Source organism: Mangifera indica, chromosome 11 (assembly GCF_011075055.1).
Source record: "Mangifera indica cultivar Alphonso chromosome 11, CATAS_Mindica_2.1, whole genome shotgun sequence".
Taxonomy (NCBI): domain Eukaryota; kingdom Viridiplantae; phylum Streptophyta; class Magnoliopsida; order Sapindales; family Anacardiaceae; genus Mangifera; species Mangifera indica.
The window spans coordinates 15,973,741-15,987,002 of NC_058147.1; the positions used below are offsets into that span (position 1 = coordinate 15,973,741).

The 13,262-nt window shown below is 36.1% G+C and overlaps 1 protein-coding gene across 1 annotated transcript; it reads right to left on the reverse strand.

Annotated features, from left to right (window-relative positions):
• Window positions 1-3,295: 3,295 nt before the first annotated feature.
• On the reverse strand, window positions 3,296-4,699 carry LOC123228791. Its single transcript, XM_044654240.1, has one exon. The coding sequence runs from the start codon at window positions 4,697-4,699 to the stop codon at window positions 3,296-3,298; it is 1,404 nt and encodes a 467-aa protein (XP_044510175.1).
• Between the last annotated feature and the right edge of the window lie 8,563 nt (window positions 4,700-13,262).

Genomic DNA, 13,262 nt, shown 5'->3' on the forward strand with positions numbered 1-13,262 from the left:
GATCTCCTTCTTGAAGCCAATGAGCCTTTGCTTTTTGCCTAGCCAATGATTCTTCAGCCTCACTAAGTCTCCAATAGTTTTCCAGCCAAGTTTTTTCTTCTTTAGCTAAATCCTCATCAAGAGGGTTGATTTGGAGTCTATTTTGAACATCTTCCAGGTTATTTTTTGCTTCTATCACCTTTTCGGAAATATTCCAAAATTCATTCTTATTCAACCTCCTTAAAGCACTTTTTAAACCTTTGAGTTTGTTAACAAGGTTGAACATAGGACTGCCCTCATAATCCTCTTTCCAAGCCTCCCTTACAATATCAATGAAACTTTCATGATTTGCCCACATATTGTAGAACTTGAATGGAACCTTGCTCCTCTCCTCTCCCCCTCCACAAGTCACTACACAAGGAGAATGGTCTGAAATTGAAGGATTGAGAAAATGTGCATAAGAATCCGGCAAAACATCACTCCAACCTTCATTAACAAGAGCTCTATCCAATTTGCAAGCTATCCTCCTTTGCCCTACACTTGAATTACTCCAAGTGAAATGGTTCCCCATATATCTTAGATCATCTAAGTTTGCCTCTCTACAACAATTGTTTAGATCATCACAATATGTATCACCCCATACCGCCCCTCCTATCTTTTCATTTGGTCCCCTAATTGCATTAAAATCACCCATAATTAGCCAAGGTTTACTGCCCATTTGGTTTGAGTACTTAATAAGTTCCCTCCAAAGACTTTTCCTCTCCAAAGGTTGATTAAGCCCATAAACTATAGATATAGCCACTTGGGTTTCCTCCTTCACTAACCAAGCTTCACAGTGAATGAATTGAGGGGCTTTTTCCTTAATATCTATACTAATAGCTTCCTTATTCCATCCTACCCAAATTCTCCCATTTTGGCACACCCCATTATTATTGTCATGCTCCCAATCTCTCCATACATTACTAGCCACTCTAGAAATATTATGAGACCCTACTTTTGTTTCTAATACAGCCATGAAATCAACTTTATTATGAAACATAACATGTCTAACCTCCCTTTGTTTGTTAGGAGCATTAAGGCCCCTAACATTCCAGCATGCAACTTTGGTCATTTGGATGAGTGGGATGGGGAGATTGCTCTCCTTTGCTTTGCCAATTTCTTCCCCACGTTTTTACTCTTCATTTCAGCATTTTCCTTCCTAAAATCCATCTCATCCACTTTAAGTTTCCCTCCAAATGGTGCCATTGCCGGAGATGCTTCTTGATCCATGTCCTCCAAACTACTCAGATGCTGAATTGTGTTTGTGGCCCCTTCTTCACTCTCCCGAGCACTCACACTTTCCACCAAGGGGGAATAATGTTCTTTTGATGTGCTAGCTTCGCCTCCGCACCTCTTTCCTTCCTTTTTGGCTTCATTTACGTTGGCCTCATAGTTTACTTCTTGATTCGGCATTGTCTTCTCCTTTTCCAGCTCGTGAGGCTCCTTAATAGTCAAGGCAGAAAATCTATTACTCTTTTGAGCTTGTAAACTAATTCCCGTAGTTTTCCCCATTTCCACCCCTTTGTCCTTGGATTTCTTGTCATAGCCTTTTGGTGTTAGCACCATTTTGTCTTTCCCATGCATTTTCTTCGGTACCACAAACCCATCCCCCTCCTTCAAGGTATTCCGTGAGATTATGTTATTACCTTGTTTGGGTGCTAGTGAGCAATTTGCTATGGAATGACCAAAGCATTGACAACCATTGCATTTTATAGGTTTCCAAGCATACTCCACCTTGATTACCATCAATTCTCCATTTGGCAAAGCTAGGCTAATGGAATCCGGACATCCCGAGTCCACCTCTATCTCAATGCAAACTCTAGCATACTCCAATCTTGTCCCTTCTTCAGTCACGGAGTCCATGTAAAGCGGACTTCCTATTGCACTAGCAATGTAACTAAGCCCTTTCGGTGTCCAAAACTCAAGGGGAATGCCATACATTCTAATCCATATAGCTACCTTCTTCACGTCATTAATCACCATAGGCAGATTAGTAGTCCATTTCCGCACAAGAAATGGTTGTCCTTGTATGGTAATCTGCCCCTCTTCCACAGCTCTTGTAGTTCCCTCCATATCTTGGAACTTTAGGATGAAAACACCTTGGCCCGAAGTCATGACATCTATGAGGCCTAAAGCTTTCCACACCCTCTCCAAAGCTCTTTTGACCGTCAAGAATGGTGGTCTTTTGCCAAGGAAGAAGCCTACAGCACATGTATTCCATCTCAATGCACCTTGTTCAGCAACTTCTTGAGGGGGGGCCACACAAATCCGCCCCTTAGAGTCTTTCCCTTTAGGTTCAAAAAATTCCAACTTCACATTGGACTTCTTAGGAGTGAAGAAAGAGTTCCATGAAGCCCTCTTCTCCATTCCTCCTTCCATCTCTCCATGTTCCAGCACACTTGAAGAAGAACCTGACGTTTTCCTTGAAGCAGCAACCATACTATTTTGGTGCATGGAGGGATCAGATATAAGAGAAGTAGTTTGCTTATTCAGCACAGAAGAAGACGACATACTGAATAGGAAATAACTAAAACGGAAATAACTAAAAACGGAAATAGGGTGGACTGCTAAAAGAAGAGGATTGACTAATTGAATCAATGCAAACAGCCTGCAAATTCAGAGCAGAAGATGGCACAACAGACTAAAATATCCCAAAAAGGATAAAAGGAAAACCTGCCACAGAAAGAAAATGCAGCATGCACCAAGAAGGAAAGCGTACAAATCAAGTAACAGCTCCAAAATTTGAATTTTCGGAAGGAGGGAAACTCCACAGCACCCAAATAAGCTTCAGAGATCAAACGGAAAAGAAACAAACACCGGAAAAGATGAACAGAACAGAACTGGAAGTTTTGATACCGGAAAAACAAAAACAAGCATAAGAAGCAGCCCTATAGAACACTTTGAGGGACACCACAGACCAACTCCATTTGAAAGAAAAGAGCCAAATATGCATCCACCGGAGAAAAAAGGGGGGGGGGGGAGCCGGTGACCTTGGTCACCGGACCGGAGAGTAGAACCTGGTGGATAACAATACAGCCGAGAAAGAAGAACTTTAACTAACGTAAAGAGGGAGAGGAGGAAAGTGGTTTTTTAGAGAGAAGGGAGAGCATGGTTTTTTAGAGAGAGAAAAGGTTGATTTTAAGGCTAGACTTCTTTCCTCCTACTTTAGTTTCTAAAACAGCCATGAAATCAATATTATTTTGCAAGATAAAATGTCTAACCTCTCTTTGTTTAATAGGGGCATTAAGGCCCCTAATATTCCAGCAAGCAACTTTTGTCATTTGGATGGGATGGGAGTGGAATTTTCTTTTCTTTGCTTTGCCGCTTTCTTCCCCAAGTTCCTACTTTTCAAATCAGCATCTTCTTTTCTAAAGTCCATCTCATCCACTCTTAGTTTCCCTCCAAAAGTATGCATCATAGGAGAGGCAACTTGGTCCGAGTCATCCCCTCCATTTGCATTTTTAGTGCTGCTTTTGGAGCTTTCGTCATTCTCTTGAGCTTTCTCATTTGCTGCCGATGTAGTGTATTTCTTACCCTCCATTATGGCATCACTATCACCAGTGGAAATCCCATGCTTTCCTTCCTCAATCAGAATTATATTCTCCTTTCCAAGTTCTTGAGTCTCCTTTATAGTTAATGCGGAGAATCTATTATTCTTATGAGTTAGCAAAGTTTTCCCCTCCAGCTTTTGCACCTCCATCTTTCTACCTTTGGTTTTATTGTCAAAGTCTTTTGTTACTTGCTCTAGTTTGTCTTTCCCATTAAAGTTCACAGGGAGCACTCTTCCAGCCCCTTCCTTTGGAGTTTTCCGTGGGATAGAGACAACATTTTGCTTTGGTGCTAGAGAACAACTTGCTGTGGTGTGACCGAAACATTGACATCCCTTGCATTTAATAGGTTTCCATGTGTATTCCACTTGGATTATCACGGATTCTCCATTCGGCAAAGCTAAACATATTGAATCAGGACATTCCGCATCCACCTTTACCTCTATACAAATTCTTGCAAAGTCCAGCCTTGTCCCTTCTTCAGTTATGGAGTCCACATAGAGAGGATTTCCAATTGCACTTGCTATGTAGCTAAGACCTTTTGGGGTCCAAAATTCAAGAGGAATGCCATACAATCTAACCCAAATAGCAACCTTTTTGACATCATTGATTACCAATGGAAGATTTGTAGTCCATTTCCTAACAAGGAATGGCTGCCCTGCAATGGTTAGTTGTCCCTCTTCCACAGCTCTCATAACTCCATCAATGTCTTGAAACTTAAGGATAAAGACACCTTGGCCGGAGGTCATAACATCTTTGAGGCCAAACGAGGACCAATACCTCTCCAAAGCTCTTTTAACAGTCAAGAATGGTGGCCTTTTGCCAAGGAAGAAGCCCACCGCACAAGAATTCCATCTAGTTGCTCCTTGCTCAGCTACTTCGGGAGGAGGTGCCACACAAATTCGCCCCAAGGTATCCTTCCCTTTAGGTTCAAAAAACTCCAGCTTCATAGAGGGTTTCCGAGGGGTGAAAAGGGAGTTCCATGAGCTTTTCTTTTCACCTTCTCCAGCTACTGCCGAGGGAGTGTTAGGGGAAGAAGTAGAAACCTTTTCAATGGCAAGGGGAACCAACCTGTTTTGGAGAAGAGAAGAAGTTGACAAATGAGGTGGTAAAGAAGGTTCCTTGTTTTGCATGTCTTCAATCAAGTGGATATGCCAAGAAAGGAGAAAAAACAGCCTATGCTAGGCGCAGCAGTCAAAGTTACATGGAAGAGACAATGCACAGCAGACTATCCAATGCCGAAAGAGGAAAGATCAGTTTTGGAAGAAAAGAAGACAGCTGCAGACTTCCAAAAAAAGGAAAGACCAAAGAAAGAGTAAAATCTTTGAATATTTGAATTTTTTGGAGGGGTTTAGACACACCGAGGAAGGAAGGAGAGGAGGAACTAAGGTCACCGGAGCAATGCAACCTGAAAATGCGAGGAAAAATAAAAACACAACATCATAGTAATAGGGGAAGAGGGAAGAGAATGGAAGAAAACACAGCTTGCATTACTAAAAGAACTAAAGCTAGAAACAAGAGGATGTCCGAATAGAGAAAAAAACAGGAGAGAGGAGCTGCACAGAGGGAGGAGCCGGCGACCAAGAGGGTCTCCGGCCAAGGGTTGGTGCCGGAGTGGTCACCAACCTAAGGAAAGGTTGACAATGGGGTGGAGTTGTTGAAGGAAAAGGGTAAGGATTATAGAGACAAGGGAGAGCATTTTCTCACTCTAAAGACTTCTAGACTCCTCTCCCTTAGGTTTAGAGTATTTAGTTTTTGGCTTAAAAGGTGGTCTATCATCTCTTTTTGACACACTCGATTTCCCAATACTAGAATAGGAAACTATATCCCTTTTACCCTTATGTTGTAATTGTCTATCTACCTTCATCGCCATATGTACCCAATCCTCTAGCTCTACATAATGTTGGAGCTCTACAACATTTGCTATTTCCCTATTCAACCCATTTAAAAACCTAGCCATAGTGGTTTCCCTATCTTCCTCTATATTAGCCCTAATCATGGCTATCTCCATCTCTTTGTGATAGTCCTCCACACTCTTGGTCCCTTGCCTAAGCCCCTATAACTTCTAAAGTAAATCCCTATGGTAGTGACTAGGAACAAAACGCTGCCTTATTACACTCTTCATATCTTCCCAAGTATTTATGGGTCTACCCAAACTCCTACGTCTACTTTTCAACAACTGGTCCCACTAAATGCTAGCATAATCAGTGAATTCTACAATAGCCAACTTCACCTTTTTCTCCTTAGAATACCTATGTATATCAAAAACTTGATCTACTTTTCGCTCCCAATCTAAGTAGGCTTCCGGATCGTTTCTACCCTGAAAAGGTGGAATTTTCATCTTAATGTTACTAAGGTTACTATCACTCTGCCTACTCTCTCTATACATACTATTTCTATGACTTCGATGTCCTCTTTTACTCCTTATATTATTCAGCCTATCACTTATTCCATCATCCTCACTGTCGGTAACTATCCTATCCTCATCCCTCACTACTGGTGTTTTTCTTCTACCCTTAGTTGTACTACTTTCCCCTCTATCACTCTGTTATTGCTCTAATTTATCCAATCTATCGTTAACACTTCCTATTACATTAAAAAGTCGCTCAAACTGTTGTTGGAACCCTTGCATTGTAAAAGCCTCGGTTTTACCCCGAATCTTCTACCATGTTATAATTTTAGAAAACAAAATGTGTTTGTGAACAATAATCCTCACAAGCTCCGTCACGTGTTTACACTAGCGCTTGTGTTTTCACTCTAATGTTCTCACCACTCTCTAATCTGAAACTCTTTTTTTTTTTAAGAGCAAATCAAAACGGTACTTGTGACAAACGACCACCAGTCAACCTAGGTTACGTTACGATTACTGACTACTAAAATAAAGATACTAAGATTCAAGAAGAAAGAAAATTTCTAGAATCGAAAAAAAAAATGAACACAATTACAAGAATGAATAGTCAAAAGAAAGAAATTCAAAAGAGATAACAAGAATAAAGGAAATCAAATTCAAAGGAGGTAAGTGTGCTAACTTTCTCCTTAATCTCTCTTTATTTTTTTTTAACATTTTTTTGCTTTTTTTTTCTTTTTTTTCTACTGCTTTTTTTTTTCTTCTTTTTTAAACTGTTTTTTAAGCTACTTGGCCGAAAATAGGAAAGAAATAACTTCTTTAGATCACACAAAATCCCCTCCTAAAAATTCAAAACAATTAAGGGAATAACCAAGGTTTAATCCCCTGACTTAGGAATACTAACATTTTCAAGGAAAATTTTAATTTTTTAGGAACAAATTAAGAACTCAATCTCCCAACTTAGGTAATTACAATGCTTCTCCTAAAGATTAAAGGAAACAAGGCAATTTAAATCAAGGCAATCAAACAATAATTTCCACCAAGAACTACCCTTGCACTTTTGGCGACAACAAAATCTTTCCCAAAAGGTCAAGAATCCCACACAAAGCTGATCCCTAATTCACTCCCCAAAGGTTTGTTTGAATCTAGATAAAATATTACGTCACCCTCAATTTAAATTACATTCAGTCTTCAATATATATATTCGTTTTTTTTTTTTTTTGGATCAATCAAGAAGACAATTAGATACCCACACAACCTAGAATTCGACTATTCCATGGTTAATCACGAATTCAAGAATTTGACGGAAACAAGGACACCAAAACACAATAAAAAAATGAAAACGAAATCACCAAGAGAACGAAATCAAAACACACTAAAAAATTCCTACAATGCATGACTAATGAAAAAGAGAATTCCTAATCGAAAACACAAAAAAAGATAGATACAGAACCTGATTCGACTCGGTTCTGATACCAACTGATGCGAACCTTGACGATTTGACGCAAGACCCAACACTCAAGAAGATATTTTCCCAGGATTGAATTGGTTTCGTCACGTAATTAAACCTTGACCCGAATCGATATGGAATCGAACGAACCTTGGTATTATGAATGGTGAATGCCACAAGACAAGCTTGATAAGTTCAAGATTGTAAACTCAACAGTAAGCAATCTATTTGTGCAAGTCGGCCAACCAAAAAAAAACCTCTATTCATCATGAAATGTTTTGTTTTTATAGTACAATGCCAACTTAACCCTAAACTACCCATGACCTAATGGACTTCCAAACTTCCCAAAGCCCATTACCTAAGTAACTACCCAAAGCACTAATTAAATTAAAAGAAAATATGTCACTTGGGCTCAATAAAGTCTAGCCCGATCACAAACAAGATCAAAATCATAAAACTGAAAATCCTAAATTTGGGCAAACAAAAAACTATGAAATACAGACTGAAACGATGTTATTTGGGCCTCTAAATTGGGTGCAACTTTCAAAGCTAGTTTTCATTATAGAGCTCAAAACGAGCTTCACATTGATATATTATAGGCCTTGTAACTCCTCACAGATCAAAAGTTATGGTCGTTCAAAGTCTGTTCACACATAAGCTTGGGCCTGAATCAAGTTGACCTCTCTGTTGGCTCCTTCAAGCATCCAATCATCCTTGAGTGAGCTGATCTTACTCTCTAAGCCCTCCACGAGTCTAACTAAGGCTTGTTGCATCTTCTTAGCTCTGTTTCTCGTAATTGGCCCAACCGAAATATGTAGCAGATCTCTTTGATGGCTTGATGTGCCTACGATGCCTCCATCATGCTCCAAATAGCCTTGCTCACAACACATCCAAAAAAGAGATTATTCAAATCTTCTCTTTTCCGATTGCAAAGGAAACAAGTGTTGAAGGGGCTTAAGTTGAACTTATGAAGTTTGTCCCTAATCATAAGCTTGTCCTTAATAGCTAGGCAAGCAATAAAAGAATGCCAAGGGATACGCTTTTTGAACCACACCAAATCATGTTGAATAACTTTATTTTTTTAACCCCAAATTTGTACTCATTATTTATACATGTAGTACTCTTAAACTATAATGTATAGAAATAGATTGCAACATAACAAAAAATTTATTTTTCATATATATTTAGTGAATGATTTATATCCATTATATAGGTATAAGACTCTTAAAATACAATCACTATAATTAATTACAATCAATAATTTTACTAATAAGTCAAACTATAATAGGAAGAATCGCATGGGAATATTTACAAAAATCCAACACAATTTTCAAAACTTCCTTTCAAATTAGTGCATAGATGTCACTCATGAACAACTTATTTAAAAAACTTTAGAATAATCAGTTTAAGATTGTTTTGGTAAAAATTTCAACATATTAGTCATTTAATCAAATCTTAGGTAGCTCTAAAATTTTCCAATCAAGTTTCTCCGTAATGAAGAATTTGTCCATCATTAAGTGTTTAGTGTGATCATATTGTAATGGATTATTTGTAATGCCATATGCAATTTGTAACACCCAGATTCAGGTATGCCAGTAAACTCTACTTCCAAAATTACCCTTAGAGTTGATTTTATAACTTGTTGTTTATAGAAATTGTAAAAGAATTCTTTAAAATTACTAAATAAGCAATAATTTTCAAAGGGAGTAAAATGGTCGTTTTAAAAGGATTTAAGGGACAAAGTGGGATTGTAAATTGAATGGCACACTTGAAATTATATGATGGTGCTAAGGGTTTTTGGTAATTGGATAAGGATAAAATAGTCATTTTTTGGAGAAGGCTAGGGGTAAATTAGTCCAAAATGCTTATAAAACAACAAAACTATTCATTTTCTTCTTCCTTGGCCAAGAATTCTCCATAATTTCACTAAATTTTTTCTTCAAACAAAAATTCACCAACAAACCTAGCTAAACCACCTAATTTCCAGAGCCTCCAGTTATAAAAAGTATAGATCTATTAATTCTGGTAAGTTTTAAGGTAAAAAGTTTAATTTTTAAGAGATGTCAAGTTTAGAGTTTTGATGGATGATTATGTTTTTGGTTGATTAAGGTTGCTAGGAAGAAGAAAAGAAGGAGGATAGGCTTAAATCACCTAATTAGCAAGGAAAATGTAAAAATTTCATACTTTAGATACTTGAAATAATTTGAGTTAGGTTATTTAAATAACCGTTACTTGTATAAGTGTGTAGAGTATTAGAATTAAGGTGATTTATGCTTAAAAGAATAAAGAAATTCATTAGGATTTATGATGTAATTTTTGGCCATAAGAGTATTTTAGACATTTCATATTCCTAGGGTTAGCTTAGTGGATTTTGTGTGTTGAATATGTGAGAAATGATGAATTGATAAAAGAATTTGCACTAAGGGTAAGCATGTAATTTTTGACCATAAGGGTAAAAGTGTCATTGTATGTGATGTAGGTTATTTTTTGCTTAATTATGTGCATGATATGTGGAATAACCTTTATATTAAGCCTATATTGTATATTTTGAAATTAATCTGATACATGAGATATATATAAATGCATGAGAAAATAATATGATATTTGATAAGGAGTGAAAAGAATAAGGAAAAACAATGAATGGGTATATTTCATATTATGGTTATACATGTATACATGAGGAATCATAGCATATGCATGTTTTTAGAAAAATAAAGAAAGAGGAAAAACACTTTCTAAGTTATGCATGTTTTTAGAAAATGGAAACAAGTATTTTTTGGTTTTATAATGACTCATATGACACAGAAAAACAGGAAACATGCTTAAAATCCTTACACTTGAGTTATACTGTGTGGATAGCAAAGAAAGATATTGGTTGTACTATGTGGAAACAAAGAAAGATATCAGTTGTACTATGTGGACAACAAAGAAAAATAGTGAAATACGCGTGTAAGAGAGGAATGTACCTCGTATAGTGACTACGTGTACTGTCATATGTAGTTTAGACCAGTCAATAAAAATATTTGATAAACAAAAAAAAGAATTAGCAAATGTTTTATGAAAGTCATTTGCATTAGAATCATGCATGCAAACCTATGTGGCTGACAAAAAGTTGAGAAAGATGTACGATCAGAGAAGATTTAAGATAAGAGAAGAAGAATCTGAAAATAAAAGTCATGGCACTCATACAAGCATACATCATAACGTGTGAATCATGTTTGGATAGCGATAAAGAGAGATATGATATATGGCTAATGCATGTTACATGTAAATTACCTTGTATGTGACTAGCCTTGACACGCTGAGTATGAAAGAAATTAGTACTGGTATGAACTACTTTGAGTATTTAGTATGATTTTCTTACTAAGCCATGGTCACTCACTCTGTTTAATTTAATATTTTTACAAGTAAAGGGTTGCAACAGAGGTTCTCGGAGAGCATTAGTGAGACATGAGACTGAGGGAGGAAGACACCATATTTTTGGTTATTTATATGTTTTGGATGTATATGTGAATATATGCATATATATATATATATATACTTGATATAGATATTGGTGAATATGTATATATTTTGTTTCCTATATGTATATATGTGGTTGTTATGTTGATGTGCATGTACATCTATATAGTGGTTAGTATATCCTCATGAGAATATATATATATATATTGTATTGATTGTTGAAATTGGTTACAAGATTCCTATGGGTGGCAATTTTTTGATTAGGAGTGTTACAGGGCATAATAAAAAAAAATCTCCAAGCTCGCTAAAATAGGGAAATTTTTGCCTTTTTCTGTAACACACCTATTGGTTCAGAAAGTTTACACAATTTATATCAAATTACAAATGAATTGGGTGTCTAGATGAGTAACCCAAGTTTTGCAAGAAGAGTTGCAACCATAATGGTTAACAAAGTCCAAGGTTCATACCTCGAAATTAAGCTCTAATGATAAATTGAGTAATAACATTTTGTTTCTTATTTCTCCATGTGACCAAATTACCATCCATAAAGGTAAAGTAACTTGAAATGGATCGTTTATCATCTATTAATTTAACCTTATCAACATCCTTTTACACCTTTATGCAATAGAAATTTGTATTCTTGGTGAACACAATTCCCTTTCTAAGAGCATACTTTAGACCCCTTAAGAATCTCATGACTGCATTCATGTAATGCTCTCAAGTTCATGCATATATTGACTTATAATATTTAGCATAGGGTTCTTATGTGGAAAAAGGCCTCCTTTTATGGCTTTTAAGAAGTACTTGGAGAGGATGTGGTCTAGTTTTGGCATGTGTAATGTTACCTTTTCAAGGCAAGGCATGTTCATTAACAAATTTAAGGCTAAGGAGTGATGAAAACAGTGGAGGACGGACCTTGGACAATAGGTGGAATGGCGTTTTGGTTGAAAAATAGGCTTTGAATCTCTCTATTGTGGTCATTGACATCAAGACAATTGTTTTATGGTTTAAATTCTTTGCAATATCTCTTGAATTATAGACTACTAAGAGGATGAGATACACAGCGAGTAGGATTGGCCAACCACTTTTTGCTAATTTTATCATTGAAGAAGGTCTCTAACTTGAATATGCTAGAATCTGCATGTAGTTAACATTGGATTCCCCATGCCTTGATTCTATTGATTTGCTTGAATTGAATGGACAGAAATTGGGAATACACTTAGAATATTCTTGCAAGCCATTCAACTGTACCAAATGCAATTGTTTCGATCATGGCACAGAGGACTGTGTTCTGATTCTAAGGGAAAAGAAGGTGAATAGTATAGTGGATAAATTTAGAAAATAAAATGGAAGGAAAGAAGGGAAGTCTTCAAAGTCAGCAAGTAATCAAGGTGAATTTGTTGACTTATGGAGTCATTATGCTCTTATTTTGATGATAACAAATTAATATGTTACTAATCATATTGACAAATGATTTTACTTGGGTGAAAGCTTAGATTGCAAGAATTTACCTAATGCACTTAAATGAGTATCAAGATGGAAATTTTTGAAGATTTGAAGAAAAGCTCAAGTTTAGGTAGATAGTTTTTTGTATCTTGAAGCATTAGTTTTGATTTGAAAAATTGTTTGCATGTGAAAGTTCACTCGAAAATTTGTTTTCATATCGTTCACATTTTTGGGTTAAAATGTTATTTTTGTTAAGCCAATTTTTATCAAATTTCAATAACTCATTTGAAATTATGAAGTTTTATGGGCTAAAATTTCATATCCCAAAGTTGGTTTTAAAAGAGATTTACAAAATGTGTTAAATTGTCACTTTTCAAAGTTTCAAGGGAGAAATTATAGTTTTTCAAAACTTCATGAGGTAAAATGTAATAAAATTTGGTTGACTGAATTTGATAGTGGGTGTCAAATAATCCAAAAGCCATGTATTTTAGCTTTCAAAAATCTAGTTGACCGAATTGAACTATGAATTTGCTAACGGCTAGTGCCATGTGAACACCACAAAAATACCACGTCACATCCGATTGATTGATTATATCTGGTCAACTGAATTTTGTATTTTCTAGAAAATTAAAATGACTAGTTTTGTGCACAATAGTGACTTTCTTCATTTTTCCTTATACAGACTTAATCAAATCCACCTAGAAATGACTTTTGTAACCAAAAACTTTCATACATTTGGAGCAAATTGTTATTGAGCTATTCACTAGCGTAACTTTTATTTTTAATCAAAACCCTTGCTTATCTATTTTCTTAATAACACTTGTATTAAGTTATATCAAATTATAACTTTCATATTCACTCTTTAAGAGAGTTTAAAACTTTATTTTCTCAAAAAAATTGTATTATAAAAGAATGAGGTTTACTCTTAGAGAGACTAGAGATTTCTAGTGAGAGAAAATGAGTTTTAACACTTGTAAAGGTTAATAGCACC

Bases quoted from the DNA above. Each gene is read 5' to 3' on its own strand.
- LOC123228791 (XM_044654240.1), bottom strand. From the start codon at position 4,699: ATGCAAAACAAGGAACCTTCTTTACCACCTCATTTGTCAACTTCTTCT.